General features: G+C 40.9%; 1 protein-coding gene across 1 annotated transcript in view; it reads right to left on the reverse strand.

Annotated features, from left to right (window-relative positions):
• Nucleotides 1-13,871: 13,871 nt before the first annotated feature.
• FBH1 (F-box DNA helicase 1) overlaps nucleotides 13,872-17,217 on the reverse strand; it is a 71,339-nt gene continuing 67,993 nt past the window's right edge. Inside the window, exon 21 of the mRNA XM_068275973.1 lies at nucleotides 13,872-15,017. Within this exon, the coding sequence (XP_068132074.1) occupies nucleotides 14,847-15,017 (171 nt within the window). The 3' untranslated portion in view covers nucleotides 13,872-14,846. The remainder of the gene's footprint in view (nucleotides 15,018-17,217) is intronic.

Below are 17,217 nucleotides of genomic sequence, written 5' to 3' on the forward strand. Positions count from 1 at the left end.
GCTGGGGGGGGGGGGGGGGGGGAAGCAGAGGTGGAGGGTGACAAGTTAGCAGCTGCTGCTGCTCCTGTGAAATGAATAAGCTACAATGTATCTCTGGCTGGTCAGGAATCACTCCCCTCTTCTTCACTCAGCACAGCAGAGCTTCCATCCTGGACTCTGCATTTCCATGTCTGCTCTCATGGTAAGGGGGGAGGGGTTACTTAACCCCTTCAGCAACTTAGCTGCTTGCAAGCCTCTGTCATGACTTTTTCAGGGAGTTTAACTGTGTGTGTGTGTGTGTGTGTGTGTGTGTGTGTGTGTGTGTGTGTGTGTGTGTAGTGTGTGTAACAGTATACATTTTCTCGGTGTGTGTGTATGTGCACACGTGCGCTGATTTGCTGATAGAGCGGTGATTTCTGCTCTTTTTTTTTCAGTGTGTACATTTTCTGTGTCTGCGCATGTTGATTTGCTGTTTTTTTTTTTTTTTTTTTTGCAACCGCATTGTGTGTGTGTGATTTGCTGATAGAACGATAATTTCTACTTTTTTTTCTGTAACAGTATAAAATTTCTGTGCGTATTTTTTTTTTATATATATAGTGCCACCAACATATTCCACAGCGCTCACTTAACTGTCTCTTAGAAGGGCTCACAATTTAATACCTACTATACTAATGTGTCCATTGTGGTCTAGGGCTAATTCAATTAACTTATCTGTATGTTTTGGGGATGTGGGAGGAAACCAGGGTGCCCGGAGGAAACTCATGCAAACATGGAGAGATTATACAAATTCCATGCAGATAGTGCCCTGGCTGAAATTCGAATCGGGACCCAGCACTGACTGCAAGGGTGAGAGCTCTAACCACTACACCACCATGCTGAGGCTTACAGATTTTGAATATTTATATTTTAATGTCGGGTTTGGGTGACCCACTCCCTGCTTGAAGCAGCATCCAATGTTACCCTTTCTAATAGCAAATTACCTTTAGGGTCACTTTGCGTAACTGTTTTGGGAGAAAATGCCAGCGCATTAAGGGGGGGGCAGGCCTGATAATGTGTGAGGGGCCCCAACATTTCGGATGGCGGCCCTAGCTAAAATAGAGAGAGTTCAGTTCAAATAGATATCACAATTCGATTGTAGTCACAGTCCAATCAACTTCAGGTAAATCAGGTAATCCCAAGTCACAGAGGATCAACTTCTCATTATTCAGCTGACACGTCATGCAAAAGATAAAGACAGGCACATAGTGTAACCAGATTACTTTTAAAAAGTGCCCTCCACCTCACCAGTGTGAACCACGACCTTCATCTAGTGCAAGGACACTCTCCCCCCAATGCACCCGCACTCACCCAGTCAGCCTCCAACAGATCCGGAGGTATGGATAAAAGGCAATACAGGGGACAGGCAGGTCCTATGTTCACTTCCACTGGCTCTAAAAACTCAAGACAGAGCTCTACATAGCGTAAAACCATTTATTACATAAAATGATAAACTAGAGCTGCACTCACAATTGTAAGAAGATCAAGCACATTGTACACAGATAACCGATGTGGTCCCGGGTAGCCGCTCATACATCTGCCTCCTCGTATATCTCCACAACTCCAGCCAAATGTGCAGCCGGTCACGTGGGACGTAGCTCCGCCCTACGAGTTTCGGCAGAAATTACTCATCGGGGCTGACATCTCAACCAATACCGGCGCATGAAAATATCCCTCAAAGGACCTCCCACCAAAAGGTGAAGGTCGTGGTTCACACTGGTAAGGTGGAGGGCACTTTTTAAAGTAATCTGGTTACACTATGTGCCTGTCTTTATCTTTTGCATGACGTGTCGGCGGACTAATGAGAAGTTGATCCTATGTGACTTGGGATTACCTGATTCACCTGAAGTTATTTGGACTGTGACTATAATCGAAAAGTGATATCTATTTGAACTGAACTCTCTCTATTTTAGCCTCTGAGTGCAGTGGTTTTTTATGTAAATTTTGTGGTATACTTACAGTATTCTATCTCATTGCGCACCACGGTTTTTATTGATACTTTGTCTACAAGCGCAGATCAAGTTTGTATTTGTGTATGGACCTGAGAGTGCCAAGGCACTCTGGAGAAGCTGTGGGCGAGGCTTGTTTAGTTTATAGGGAATTAGAGTATTAAAACAAAAAAAATTCGTATTTGGCTTGAGGGATGCCCTATAAACTATATGAAAGGAACACAATTAGGCAAAGTAAAAGTTTATCTCTGATCCACTTTAAAGGGAACCAAGCACCACTTTTTTTCCTGGTTTCTAATAGCTATAGGAGCTGCCATGTTCCCCCTCCCCTTCTAGCTGCCATTTATTTATCCAGGGGGAGGTGTGAAGGACATAATGAGGTGGAAATTTGAAAAATTAAAAATATACAACTGGTTACAAGACAGATTCAGCATTTGTGCTAATTAGGGGTTGGCGTTGGGGGTGGTCAATGTAAATTTATGCAGCTTGAAAAAGGACCAATCAAGTCAGGCTAAGGCTCAACACACACCATACAATCTAGGTTGTTCAATCTTACCACTTTCATGTAGTATAAGAGCTTATCCAATCAATCATTCCAGGTATTTAATAATCTGTTGGCCCTTATACTACATAGATTTGGTAAATCTGTACAACCAAGATTGTATGGTGTGTGTTGAGCTCAAGTCTTAATTTGATTGGTTCATTTTCAAGCTCACTCACCATCCCTAGTTTTTTTTCACCTGTTGTAGCACTTTCACAAATGATGCAGACAGGTAAAATATAGGAAGGATTTGAAAATCACCTTTTTTCACTTGTTTTGAGAAATTGTAGTTTTTTTAAGTAATGCGTAAATATTTTAAAGGCAATACATTGCTTGTATAAATGTAAGAAAGGGGAATGTTGGTAGGTTATAAAGTAGGCCAAAGCAGACAGAAAACATACAGGGAAATACAGATGAAATTTAATTTAAAACAATATAAGAAAATGGCAGAGCACTACATAAACTAAGATACAGCAGGAGACATCTGACTTAAGGTGGCCACACATGATACAAAAAAAAAAATCTAATTTTACGGCAATTCAATAAAAAAGATCACATTTCCTGAAAAATCGAAAGCTTTTTTTTTTTTTTTTATTCGGGCAAAAATACCGATCGGATTTCTCGTATTTATCATAATTGAGAAAAAATTGAGCATATGTGTGTGGTACATTGGTCAGATTTTTGAAATGTTACAATCAGTCAGAAAAATTGATTGCTATTCTTGAATTGAACAGATATTTAAAAAGTTGTATGGTGTGTGGCCACCTTCAGAGAACTACTTGGGAGGACTGTTTGATACTAAGTTAGGCAACCACTAAATAAAAACAGCAGCTAATGTAAATAAATCAAATTAGAGAAGGAGCATTCTGTAGTGTAAAAATTCAATAAACTCACATCTTATGGGCATACACCCACCCAATGTCCTCTGGAGGCAGCTTTTCCAACTGCTTTAACCAGCAGGGGTAGTAGGATGGTGATGAGACACAGAGGACTTCCGTGTGCCAGTGACATCACTACGCATTTTGGCGTATCTACCCCTTTCTCAGGTAAGTCACTGCCATGCACACGTTCATTCAAATAGGAGGAAGCGGACATTGCGTTGCCATAGCAATGCAGGTAGTGTCTGAATAACACCAGGAAAAAGCATGCAGCTATACTTGTCAGATCTGACGATAAGGGTCTATGGCTAAATGTATTAGAGAAAGAGGATCAGCAGGACAGCCAGGCAACTGGTATTGCTTATAAGGAAATAAATATGGCAGCCTCCATATCCCTCTCACTTCAGTTGTACTTTAAAAATACACTATAAATGAATAATAAATAAATTAATAAGTAAACAAATAAATGCACACATAAGAGCATCATATAAAAACATTATGTGCTTACAAATACCTACATATATGCACGTGCATTCACTTAAAGTTGCATGTACATATAAGTGCTCGCATGCATATGCCCACAGGAGTGCCATCCCCCACCTTAACACTCACCCTGAGGGCCCTTTTACACTTAATCAGTTGCTCTCAGTTAAAACGGAAAGAAAACTGATTTTCAAAGTAATGCCCATGTTTTCCTATGGCACCTTTCACACTTAACGCGTTTTAACTGAAATCTTCTTCCCAATGCACTGCTATGGAAAAAACGCGTACCAACGTGCACTAACGCGTACCAAAGCATACTAAAGCACACTAACGCACACCAACTGATTAAGTGTAAAAGGGCCCTGAGGGCGACGCGTAAATGCATGCACGGTGCATGGAAAGAGAATTGGGAGCGCAAAAAACACATTGAAAACGCATATGAAATGCATATTAAAATGCATGTTTAAACACGGGTGCAGACAAAGCATATATGGAAAAGGCATAAGTGTTCAACCAAAAAGCAAAATAAACAGTATAAATATCAATAAATGGATGATGGACATCAGGGGGACAAGGGTGGGTTGGGGGTAGAGAGGGGGGAAGATGAGGTGAAGAAGGAAGGAATGGGGGAACAGATGGGAAGAGTGAGGGCAAAGGAAAAAAAAAGGGGGGGGGGGGGAGGATATGACCAGAACTGGACAGATGGTACTCCAGGGAATGCAAGGGCAGATCATCAGCTTAAATGAACCTCACAACTTTGATTAGGCAACAAAATTAAATAACAAACATCAGCTAATGTAAATTAATATTTAGGGTGCATAAAAAAGGAAATAAAAATGTGATGCTTTGAAGCACTTGTAAGGCCACACCTGGACTATAGAATAGGATGTTATGCACGACTACAGGAAGAACATAGAAGTTTTTGAACAGTTACAAAAACAGGCTACTACATTCATCAAATGGATGGAAGTTCTTACATAGAAAGACAAGCAATAATTGACATGCATAAAAACATCCAAAGGTAATAAAGCAGTATAAAAGTTTTCCAAATTACATTCCTTATGTCTATAAAGGAATGATCTTACCACTTGTTCAGACATGGGTTCTTTACAGTAAGAGTGGTTAAGATGTTGAATATCTTACCACAGGAAGTAGTCATAACAAAATCGAGACATTAAAAAGTGGCGTGGGTGTATTCCAAACAATGAAGGGCATCCACAGCTAGAGTTACTGCCTAGCCAGCTAGGGTGATACTTGGATCCTATTTGAAGAATTTTAAACCTTGTCGCTTTTCCTTCAAGATTAACCACTCAGTGCCAGCTAGACAGTATACTTACGGAATTTCTGGCATCTGATTTGCCAGTACAACATGAATATTAGCAGCTTTTGCTGAGCAAGTGGGGAGGCACTCTGTGATTCCCCATCCCCACGGCTGTCCCCAGCATCGTTCGGGAGCTGAAATAAATATGGCTCACCCTCCTGCGGTGATTGGCTTTCTCATGTCACTGATACCATCTGCCTCTTCTATCATACCGACCATAATACCAGGTGTCGCCTTGATGATGCTATCGCCCGTGACCCTATATGTGCTAACACTAGAGGCCGGCAGACTTTTTTGAATAATTCACTACTCACATTGACAGCAGTACCAGGTGTATATTGTTCTTAGTAGATCTTGTTGCACAACCTGATGTCTCTAGAATCCCCTAGAGCACTATGATCAGAGCTACTACCGGTAGTCTCTTCCTGCATTTTTCATTGGTGACTAGATTGTAATGTCGCATAGCTTGCTAATAGGCATTTCTTAAAATGTTATTTTGTTACCTACAACCCTCAACTTGTACATACATATATGCTGGTGATTTTCAACATAGTCTTTAACTACTGTTGACTTGTTCCCAAGTATAATTTTTATAAAAACAAGCAAAAAAAAATCATAAACATGGTCATAGAGCCATCACACTGAAAGGCCTACAGTTTTTACAATTGGCTCTTTTCAAAATCTGTCACACATTATTTGATACTAATATTTGGTCATATGACCCTTTTATCCACATTTATGAATAAGCTTCACGATGCCCATGCATTACTCGCTTGCAGCATTCATAACCAGCTGATTTAATCATAACGTTAAATCTAACAGAGATCAATGCCGCAACTTGGCTGCCTGATCGTAATTTTAATTGATTTCACCGCTCCACACTCCTGGGGTGCAGTTTGTGGGTGGTGGTCTCAGGGGGTGCGAGTGCATGGAACCCTGCCTGTATTGCTCACTACTGACTGGAAGCCAAGAGCACTCTAGAGGTGAATTAGCTCCCAAGTCACATAGCAGTGGTTAGGAGGGAGCATGAGAAAAGCCTGCACGTGGTGCCCCTGCTAACATGTAATTGCATTTTTATGTGAAACTGAGGTCTCTTGCTGGTTCTGGTCAGAACAGAACATTTAAAAGCCAGGTGCTGCTTGGTAATAAGCACTTACCACTTTCTGTGTTTGTTTTAACATCTTTAAAAATTGTATGCCTACCTTTAATGGTATACATTAGACAATTCAATGTCATTTTGCCATGAGTTGGAGAGCTCACAGGAAAACCATCTGTTTATGTAGTTTGATCCACTTAATGCAAGTGGCTACCATTTAAGGGAAGCCTGCTGTTCATCCCAGAACCCATGGTCCGCCACCTAACAGTTGTTTCTGTGACAAAAAATAAGTGCCTTTGGTAGGCAGGAGACTCTTTGGTATCCTTTTTGGTATAATGATGTAATAAGGCTGGAGCATTCCATAAATGGACACAGAAGAGTGTTTTGTGTAAACATACAAACCTCACATTAACCTCCCTGGCGGTAAGCCCCTGCTGAGCACGGGCTATGGCGCGCAGAAGGATTTCTCAGGCCCTGTTGGGCCGATTTGCACACTTTTTTATTTGCAACACGCAGCTAGTACTTTGTTAGCTGCGTGTGCACTCTGATCGCCGCCGCTCCGCGCCGATTAGCCGCCGCCACTCGCCACGCCGCCCCCCCTCCCCCCGTGCGCTGCCTGGCCAATCAGTGCCAGGCAGCACTGAGGGGTTGATCGGGACTCCCAATGACGTCACGCCGCCCGTCGCCATGGCGATGGGGGAAGCCCTCCAGGAAATCCCGTTCTTTGAACGGGATTTCCTGATCGGAGATCGCCAGAGGCGATCGAAGAAGGGGGGGGGGATGCCGCTGCACAGCGGCTATCATGTAGCGAGCCCTGTGCTCGCTACATGATTTAAAACAAAACCAAAAAAAAACTGCTCTGCAGCCCCCTGGCGGTTTTTAATAGACCGCCAGGGGGGTTAACACACTAATAACCTCAGTCCCACCCAACATCTCACACATTGGCTTCTTCCTTACTAACTGGATACAGCTTGTGCATGCTATCAACGTATCACAAACTTAATATCCTTTCCTGTGGTTTAGTTACAAACTGACTGGCACCAATAGGCCTTCCTAAACTCAGCTGCACAACTCACCCACCTCTTTTATAGCTCATCTAATGTTTCCCCTCTTCCTTAGTCCCTCTACTGCCAGCCTATCACACAAACGTTACAGGTCAAAATACTGTAGTAGCTCTTACTTGCAAAGCTTTCTTCAGTTTGGCTCCTCCACCTCTAACCAGGCCCGGATTTACATCACAGGAGCCTGTAGGCACAGATGTTCTGGCACCTTCACTTCGCGCTCCATAAAACTACAAACCCCCACCAAAATGCACCGCAAGTGTGCTGTTGCTTCTCCCTTACTTCCCTTGCCCGTCATAGGTAGCTACAGATGCCCCTTGTATTAGGTAGCCAGAAGAACACCCAATATTAAGTAGCTAGAGGTGCCCCTGAGTGAAGGAAGAGCTCGTCAGTGGAATGCAGAGAGCAGGGTGAGTAACCTCTCATTTACACCTTCATCAGGACTCTGCATAGGGAAGGAGGGTGGGAGGCACTAGGGGAGGGGAGTAAGCCGCCTTTCCAACATCTGGCGCCTGTAGGCATGCTCCTACAATGCCTTATGGTAAATTCGGCCCTGCATCTAACTGCACTATTTGCCAGCAATCATCCTAAACATAATCACTCGGCTAACAACATTCTCCTCTCATGCTCTGTAATCAATTCTTACATACAGGATACAGTTTGCAGCTGTCACTTTTTGGTAGGTATAAGCAAAATACATGTACACTTCACAGAGGAATCGAAACACTCACTTACAGCTAGACACAGGAACAGCAAACATGTCTGATTCTTCTGTCTTTTCTCCCATGAATTTATGTTTTTGATAATTTAGTTGAAGAAATGTATGACCTACATAAAAGAAAAAAAAGTATTTCAGCATCACAGATCAAAATGGCATTAAGAGCACCATAATAGGATTATACAATTCCCCCAAAACACTCAAATTACCAGTAGTGATGGTCATGTCTGGGAGAACTCACGGTTAAGCATGTGATCGGTTTGGTCAGGTTATAGATATGCAAATCTCTGATTTGTTAGTCATGATTATGTGCTACAGCAAGGATGTGATCAAAGAAAATCAGAGCTTTGAAAATCTGACCAATTTAATCAGCTGACCAAACAAATCACATACTTCTCCATGAGTTCTCTGAGACACGACCATAACGAATTACCAGTACTGAGTTCTATGTACAGCAGGCACGGGTCATGCGGTAGTGCGCTGCAGACTTTGCACTGGGATTGCTGCGATTTTGCTTCTTCCGGGACACCACGTTGTGTGAACTCTCTATAGACTTGCATTGCTCTTGCGGCATTGAAGTGGCGCAGAACAGTAATGCGGGGCAACACAGTGCGCAAGTGTGCAAGGGGCCTCATACTTTATCTCCTCTTGTGCAGGTGCAAATATAAAGTCCATAATTTCCTCACACTCATTCAATCTGGCAATAATTAACCCTAAAGGGGATATTTTACCTTGTAGTTATATGGTTAGTTTTAACATTTGCTAAAATCGAATGGTTTCGCATTTACAAAAGCTGCTGTAAATGCTTAGCAAAGTGAATTAATTATATGAATTAATTATATCTGCCCCAGTATTTTATATTTATTCCAACACCAAAGACATTAAAAGGTACCTGAAGAGACACGATGAGACAAATATGTGTATATACAGTCCCAAGTCTGCATAGTATTAGGTCCTTACTTTTTTCTTTGGGAAAGTCCTATTTAGGAGTAGGAATTCACATATAATAGTTTATCTCATCAGTTTGTTTTAACAAATAAAAATGGATTTGTTTTATATTGTTGGATAAGATAATCTTGATAAATTGATCTGTGATCTATCTTTTAATGGGCCCATACACTCAGCCGATTTTAGGCCGATCGATCAATATCGATCGTTTGATCGATCGCAAATCGATTGACCAATCGGTCGCAAATCGATTGACCAATCGGTCGATTTGCGGGCGATTTCAATCGATCTGACATGTTGGAAAATTTAGGCTTATCTCTTGAGACGGCTTATCATTTTGCATTGGACCTAACAGAAATCTGATGGCAACAAAATGCCATCAGATCGATTTTCAATAGATTTCATACTGAAATCTATTGGAAATCTGTTCCTAGTAAAAAATGTTCCTAAACACATCAGATAGATCAGAAAATCTACTGCTGATCTATCTGCTGCTAATCTAACGAGTTCATGGCCACCTGCTAAGGGAACCCGAGGTGAGAGTTATATGGAGGCTGACATTTTTATTTCCTTTTAAACAATACCAGTTGCCTTGCAGTCCTCCTGTGTCTAAAGGTGGCCAAACACTTATAGATTTGCAGATTCAACCATCAGATAGATTTCTGTCAGATGCCTGTCAAGTCGAATCTGACAGGAATCTATCTGATGTGTGCCACACACAAGGAACAGATTTCCAATAGATTTCAGAATGAAATCTATTGAAAATCAATCTAAATGCATTATTGCACCATTAGATCCAATACTACTCTATGGGCCATCGATTTGCTGCCAGCAGCAGATCGACCTAGATTTTCCATCCTGTCAGATATATCAAATCGATCGAAATCGATCAAAATTGGCTGCAAATCGATTTGCTGAATTCAAAGAAACGATTTTGGATTGATCGATTCTATAGAATTGATCGATGGCTGAAATCGACCAGTGTATGGGCCCCTTAATACTTTTAGTGATAGACCCTGAACAAACAGAAGATGAAAATAGGAGAAAAATTGAATTGAATAAGGGACTTGAACGCTAAACTAGCCGCATTTCTTTAGTGCTCCTTAAGTAACTGGTAGTTTCTCTAATTGTGGTATATAACCTAGTTTTGGTGCCAACTGTTTTTATAGGATTTGAGAAGGCTGGTAAATTATATTATAAACTGTTGAGATCTACTTTCAGTTTTTGTAATACAGTATCATCCAACATTATTACCAATAAGTGAAATCCTCTAAGATCACATTTCGGGCCTTTCCTCAGATGCCATGTCATGCTGCCATTTACTATGTAATCCATCATGTACCTATTGAAGGTGATTTTAGTTTGAGCTCTGGTGTATGGTTTCTTTGTGTTGATTACTGAAATGTAGACTGCTTTCTGTATGTGTACTCTGTTGACTGCAAACTGTGCCAACAATTTTTTTTTTTATTATTTGGGGCAATGAGGCCTTTGATGTAGAACTTGTGAAGCTTGTTGACTGTGTTGGTGTTCCCAGAAAACTTGATACAGTATAGACAGCTGACTCCTTTCTGGGCTAACATGTGATTAAAAAAAAAAAAGTTTATGTGGCTGATTAAGATGTTAGCTAACACTAGGCTAGCTAGTATAAGTGTGCACAACCCCCTGATTGCCTCTGATCCAGCCACTTATACATCTCCCAGCCGGGTTCCAGTGATCGGCACAACCTCCGCATGACGTCATGCGCAGACCCGATCCTCCCCATAGAGAAGATCGGAGCTGTGCGGGGGTGCTGCGCCAATCGCTGGAACTAGGCTGGGTGATGTATAAGCTGCTGGATTATACTAGCTAGCCTAGTGCAAGCTAACACCTTATGCATCCATATAAGCTAATAGTTTTTTTTATGAGGGGACTCCTGAGGCCAGCAAAACCTCTTGAGCGGCATGCCCAACACAGTGTCGGGCATACCGCTCAGGAGGTTAAGGCCTGGGACCCACTGGCGGCACTTTGCTTCTGGATCACAAAGCGACAAGGATTTTCCAAATTGTGGAAGTCCGCATTTTTACATTGATTCCTGAAGCGATTGCGATTTGGCCCAACATCCCTTCAAAAATGCTGCAGCCCGATAGCCCGCTGCAGTGAAACCACCATTATAGGGTTCCACTACCATAGCATTTTGCCGATTGGCAAACAATACTAAAGCGCTGCTAGTGGGTCCTGGGCCTTAATATTTCTTTTTATAACAAAGAATTATACCAAATAAATGTCAAATAAAATTAGAGTTAATTTACGTGACTTAAAGAGGAACTGTCACGAAAATCTTAACATTTAAAACACATACAAATAAGAAGTACATTTTTTCCAGAGGAAAATGAGCCATACATTACTTTTCTCCTATGTTGTTGTCACTCACAGTAGGTAGTAGACATCTGGCATTCCCGACAGGTTTTGGGTTAGTCCAATTCTCAGCATGGCCTTTATTATTTATAAAGACATTCCCTGAAAAAGTTTTACACAATGATGCTGGCCAGCCTTCCTGCTTGCTGCACACTTTTTGGCCAGTTGGACGGAGCAAATGCCATTCACTAAGTGCTTTTAAAAATAAAGAAAACCCTGAGAACCCCCATGAGAAGATGGGCTAGTCCAAAATCTGTCGGTAATGTCAGTTTTCTACTACTTACAGTAAATGACAGCAACATAGGAGAAAAGTAATTTATGGATTATTTTACTCTGGAAGAACCGTACTTCTTATTTGTATATGTTTACATGTATTTTAAATTTTAAGATTTTCGCGACAGAGGTCCTTTAAACATTTGTTTTGTATCAAAACTATGAGTAAGTTTACTATCAAGTACTATTGATTGAGCATTAAAACTATCTCAGCACAGTATTATGCATGATAAAATGTTTTTTATGTATTTATCAATGTTTTAACAGGTAAAATAAAATATGTATAATTAACACTCCTTTTATAAAGAAGCACAGAAAGCAGGGTAGTTTATAAGAAACTTTGTATGTTTTACATAAACTCAAGTATGTATTGTATACTGTTAAATATGTTTAACAAGACTAGACTAGAATTCATATCAATTTACTTTTACTTATGTTTGCAGTTTTTAAAAAATAAACAAGGAGTACATTTAATTATAACCACTTTTATATACATTTCATGATGAGTTGATGCTCTAAATCTGCGTAGTAAAATAATCAATAGTGAAAGCACTATTCCTTGAGATATTTGTTCCATTATCCCTCACAGGATCTAGGACTGGATGCTTCAGGAGCCTGTACAGACTGAATTTAAACACAGGCACTAGAATTTTTGTTAGCCCATGACATTGGCCTCAATTCACTAAAGGGGCCCATACACTCAGCCGATTTTCTGGCCGACCGATCGATCCCGATCGATGGATTGATTGATCGTTTGCAAATCGGTTGGCCAATCGACCGATCGATGGCCGATTTCGATCGATTTCGATGGATTTCCATCGAACTGGCAGGGTGGAAAATTTAGGTCGATCTGATGAGATTGCTTATCAGTTTGCATTGGCCTTAATGGAAATCTGATGGCAAAAAAAGGCCATCAGATCTAATTTCAATAGATTTCAAACTGAAACCTATTGGAATTCTATCCTGGTAAAAAAAATGTTCTAAAAACGCATCAGATAGATCATCAGATGCATTTGTTATCTATCTGCTGCCAATCTGACGAGTGTATGGGCACCTTTAGATCATGCTGGAAATAATAAGGCAAGAGTAAACTTGCCACTGCACTGTGAGAGAGTTATCTTATCTCTTCATTCCTTAAGTTACCTCCTCTGTAGTTAAGTTACCTCCTCTGTAGTTATTTTTACACGCAGTTAATTTACAGCCTGTCTTTAACGGTAGAATTGTGGAGTTATTTTAGGGATTAAAGAGTTAACTTAAAGACAGAAGAGTTAACTTTAGGTTTGCCTGAGGTAGAATGTTTCCTGAATACTACATGCCTTATCACCATGGTGATAACACTAGAAACGCTATTAAAGACAGGAGAAAAGCTTAGTGAATTGAGGCCATTGTTTATTGTGTTATTAGTTATCCACAGAGTCAGATCACTAATGACTTACCAATATTGTTGTCCCAACAGTGGTGTGCCTCTTAATTGCCCTTCCTTCATCCATCTTCACAGAACAGGACAGGCTGCATAGTAGTAATCAGGCATAATTTCTGTTGTTCCTTATACTGCCACCCAAGGTGATCATTAATGCTGCTTTGGGCGACACTTATGTAGTATCTACACAAACATTTAATGTAGACGTAAACCTACCTTTAAAAACAAAACTTTCCATAATGTTGCCTTATAGACACTTATAGCTGTTATGTCACTGCAACTTTAAAATGATCACTCCTTAATACGAAATATCCTTGAAATACAAGAGCAATGCAATTGAAAGGCAGTGAAATTGCAGTGCTTTTGCATCACAGTCACACTACACTTTTGTCTCAGAACCCACTGAATTGAAAACAATCAGAAACGGATTCCCAGCACAGGAAAGGGCAGCTGAATACATTTAGAAATCTGTAAAGCTAGCCAAATACTACATTAAATGCAAGGTGCATCTGAAATGTAAATGAAATGCACACATAAGTGTCCAAGTTCATAAGTAATAAAGTGACTAATAGTATTTTATTTTGGTGAATCAAAAATATTATTGGGATTGTGATGCCAGTTGTTAATATAGTCTGCTGCTTATTAACCCTGATAAAGCATATTTCTCCTCAGAGTTCTGCTGCTTGTATGCTTCTTTTCTAAACATTTACTCTACAGATTATTTCACACTGCTAAAATTAATAGAAAATGACACAAAAAAATTACATTCAAAGGTAAATATTTGGTAAAAGTTTTATTAAATTACTTTTCGTCCAATGTTATAAAAATATATTTATACATAAATATATTCACAGAATCTTTACAGGGAAACTGAGTAGATAAGGAAAAAAAAATCTTTACTCACCTGGGCTTCTTCCAGGCCCTTGAGGTCTGCCAGGTCCCACGCTGAGACTCCGGTCTCCTACAGTGAGCTGCTTTTTTTATGCGGAAGCTCGCCAACCCCGGCCGGGTTCTGAGCTTCTGCATACGCTGGGGCACACCTGTCGCCATGTGTTCTGTGCATGCACAACGGGCATGCGCAGACGCTCACGATCCAGCTTGGGTCGGCGAGCTTCTGCTTACTAAAAGCAGCTTACTGGAGGAGACCGGAGTCTCAGCGTTGAACCTGACAGACTTCAAGGGGCTGGAAGAAGCCCCAGGTGAGGAAAGAGTTTTTGGGTTTTTCTTTTGTCACCTCGGTTTTCCTTTAACCAGTGTGCTAGTTGAACATGATTTACAAAGTACGATGAAAAGCTGTACAAAATATAACATTATTACACGTTAAGAAAGCAATGTCAAGAACATACATTGAATTGAAATGCTTCCGGTAAAAGTAGAAAAGTAGACTGCAGGCGCCAGTTAGTGGCATCCCAGTGATGTTGACGGTAGTACAGGCCTGGGCACATTGTGGCATTGCTGACCTGATTTCAGCAACGTGTCTCAGTGTGTGATACACAGGCACATCCAACAGTGAATAGACATACTTACTCATTGCGGAGCACTGCGTTCTGGCAACACACTACTGTATGTATTTTGTCCACAATGCAGCGCCATCACATTCAGTGAAGCTGAATAGGGACAGCGCTGCAATAGAAAGCAATGCAGATTCGTAGATGTTTGTAAAACCCACGGTCACCTGCATTGCAGAGCCACATGAGAATGTTACTAAGCTCTGTGTGCAGTAAAATAAAGAATATTTTATGAGTTCTATCAGATAACTAGAAGTAATAGTTCAAAATGTGGGGGAATATTTAATGTCTCCAGTTTATTGTCCATGGTTTGTAAAACCTCTGGTGCCAACATCAGCTCCGTCATCGCTCCAAGCCGCTGCTGCACACATGTATGGCAAAAATAGCCTCCTTTATCCTCACTTTTGTTACTCTGTAATAAATGGAAAAAAGGGAAATCACAATTTATCAAACCATTATCTTTCAAACTTTTTTTCAAGGCGTGTCAGAACTTAACAACTCTGTAAATGTTCAATGGTGCAAATCATTGAGTTTATGCAGAATGAAAAAATAAAAAAAAAAGTATGCAAACTAATGCAGTTTAAATAGTGCACGCATTTGCATACCAAATTTGCATAATCCTGCATCAACTTGGATATATTTGCATATGTAAGACCATCCCTATGGCATAGTATACGCTCTCTCACGCAGCCTCCTCTTTCTGCCATCGCTATGACGGCAGAGCTCGTTGTGTCGGTCAGGAACTGCTTTCAGTGGCTCCTGACCCTGTCAATTTAAGCCAATGGGATTGGCTTACAGTGGTCGTGCAGTCAGGAGCCAATGAAATCAGCTCCTGACCTGCTCACACAGCCCTGCTGTCAAATACTGCAGGGCTAGTGAACTGCAGCGGGAGAAAGCGATGCGATCGTTGTAGCAGCGGGTATGTGCGGTTTCCTAAGCAGTAAAAATCTACATCCTGTCAGAGCTGCAGCACCACCTGCAGTATGTAGATCCGGAAGCAGTTAAGCAGGTTATTTTTCCAGCTGACCTTATTACTGCTCTCAGACTGGCTGCCTGGTCTGGCTTTGCTGGCTGCTGGAACTAGCCTTCATGCTGCTTCCCTCATGGCTCTGGGATGGTTCTGCAATGGTACATTTTGCAAACCGATTGCTACACCATGCTAGGAGCTCCTCTATTAAAACAGACACCTCTAGGTGCTCTGGTCAAATCCTCCCTACTTCAATATCAAATATAAAGACCACCTCCCCCTCCATCTGCTTGTGAATCTTAATAAGGAAAACAATGTCACAGCAAGTGGATAAAGACAGACACCTGACGCATTTCATACAGTTATACACCGGAGAGGCTAGTAAGGGCATCATCCCAGTTTACAAATATTACAAATGTGTGAAACCAAAGCCTCTTTTTTATATTAGATGTTGTTTTTCATTTACTGTGCCATGGTACAAGTGCATAGTTCATGCCTTTAAATGGTTGACTAGCTCAGTCCAGCAGCAATACATAAGACAGGCACTGTTTGGTTTAAGCACTTGCCAATTCCCTGTTAGTTTTGAGTCCAAAATCTCACCTGTCAGATCTACCTCATCTACTTCTTCCATTAAAAAACTTTATAAATGTAGAAGTTGGTAGGTTTACCTTACTTTACAGTTTTTATTACAGATTTTCTTGAGGAAACAGATTCATAAACAATTCAATATGACATTGCTTAAGTAAACTGTGCACATTCAACGCAATAAATTAAAATTACAAGAATAGTACATGCAAAACAGCTATCAAGTAGTTAAGCCAATCCCAATTGTGCCTTAGTTAGAGCCTTACGGAGAGGATACTTAGAAGAAAACCAAATAAAAGGAAGAAAAAGGAGAGAAAAAAACGTATCTGGGGAACTGGTGTATAGCCAGGTGAGGTAAAAAGAATGTGTATTACTTGTAGTGCCTCTTATATAAGGGTGTATCTTTAAACTCAAACCAAGCTGCCCAGGTCAAAAGGTACAGGTCCATCCTATGCCTGGTCAGGAGGATAATTTCCTCAATTTCTCTAATTTTATCAACTCTGTCTAGACAAGCCTTGACTTAAGAGGTATGTTGAGATCTCCAACAGGCGGGTATGAGGGCATTGGCAGGATAGGTAAATGGAGCAGCGACATTTTTTTATAAGATCCAATCGAGAAAGGGACCAAGTGGGGCAGATATGTTTCTGGGAAAAATAGCAGCTGTATGTCAGTAATCTTACGAACAAGATGGTGGACTGAGGACCAATCGCTTTTTATCCGAGGGCAATGCTACGCTATATGCAAAAGGGTACCTGGTCCAGAGTTGCACCTCCAGCAGGAATGTGGCTTAAAACTCATGTAGTCAACTATCCTAACCAAATGGGAGGCCAAATGATATTTGTATAGATCTGGAACACCAGCACCTCCCCTTTCTTTTAATATGGAAAAGGTACCAGAATTGAGCCAAGCCCACTTATTATCCCATATAATTTGCCATTGATCTTGTTCTGTACAGATTTGAAATACGCCTGTGGAACCTGGATAGAAATGGTCTGGAAGCAGGACAGAAATCTGGGAAGGGATGTCATTTAATGGCCAACAGCCGGCCAAACCTGGACAA

The sequence above is a fragment of the Hyperolius riggenbachi genome, chromosome 3 (genome assembly GCF_040937935.1).
Source record: "Hyperolius riggenbachi isolate aHypRig1 chromosome 3, aHypRig1.pri, whole genome shotgun sequence".
Lineage (NCBI taxonomy): Eukaryota > Metazoa > Chordata > Amphibia > Anura > Hyperoliidae > Hyperolius > Hyperolius riggenbachi.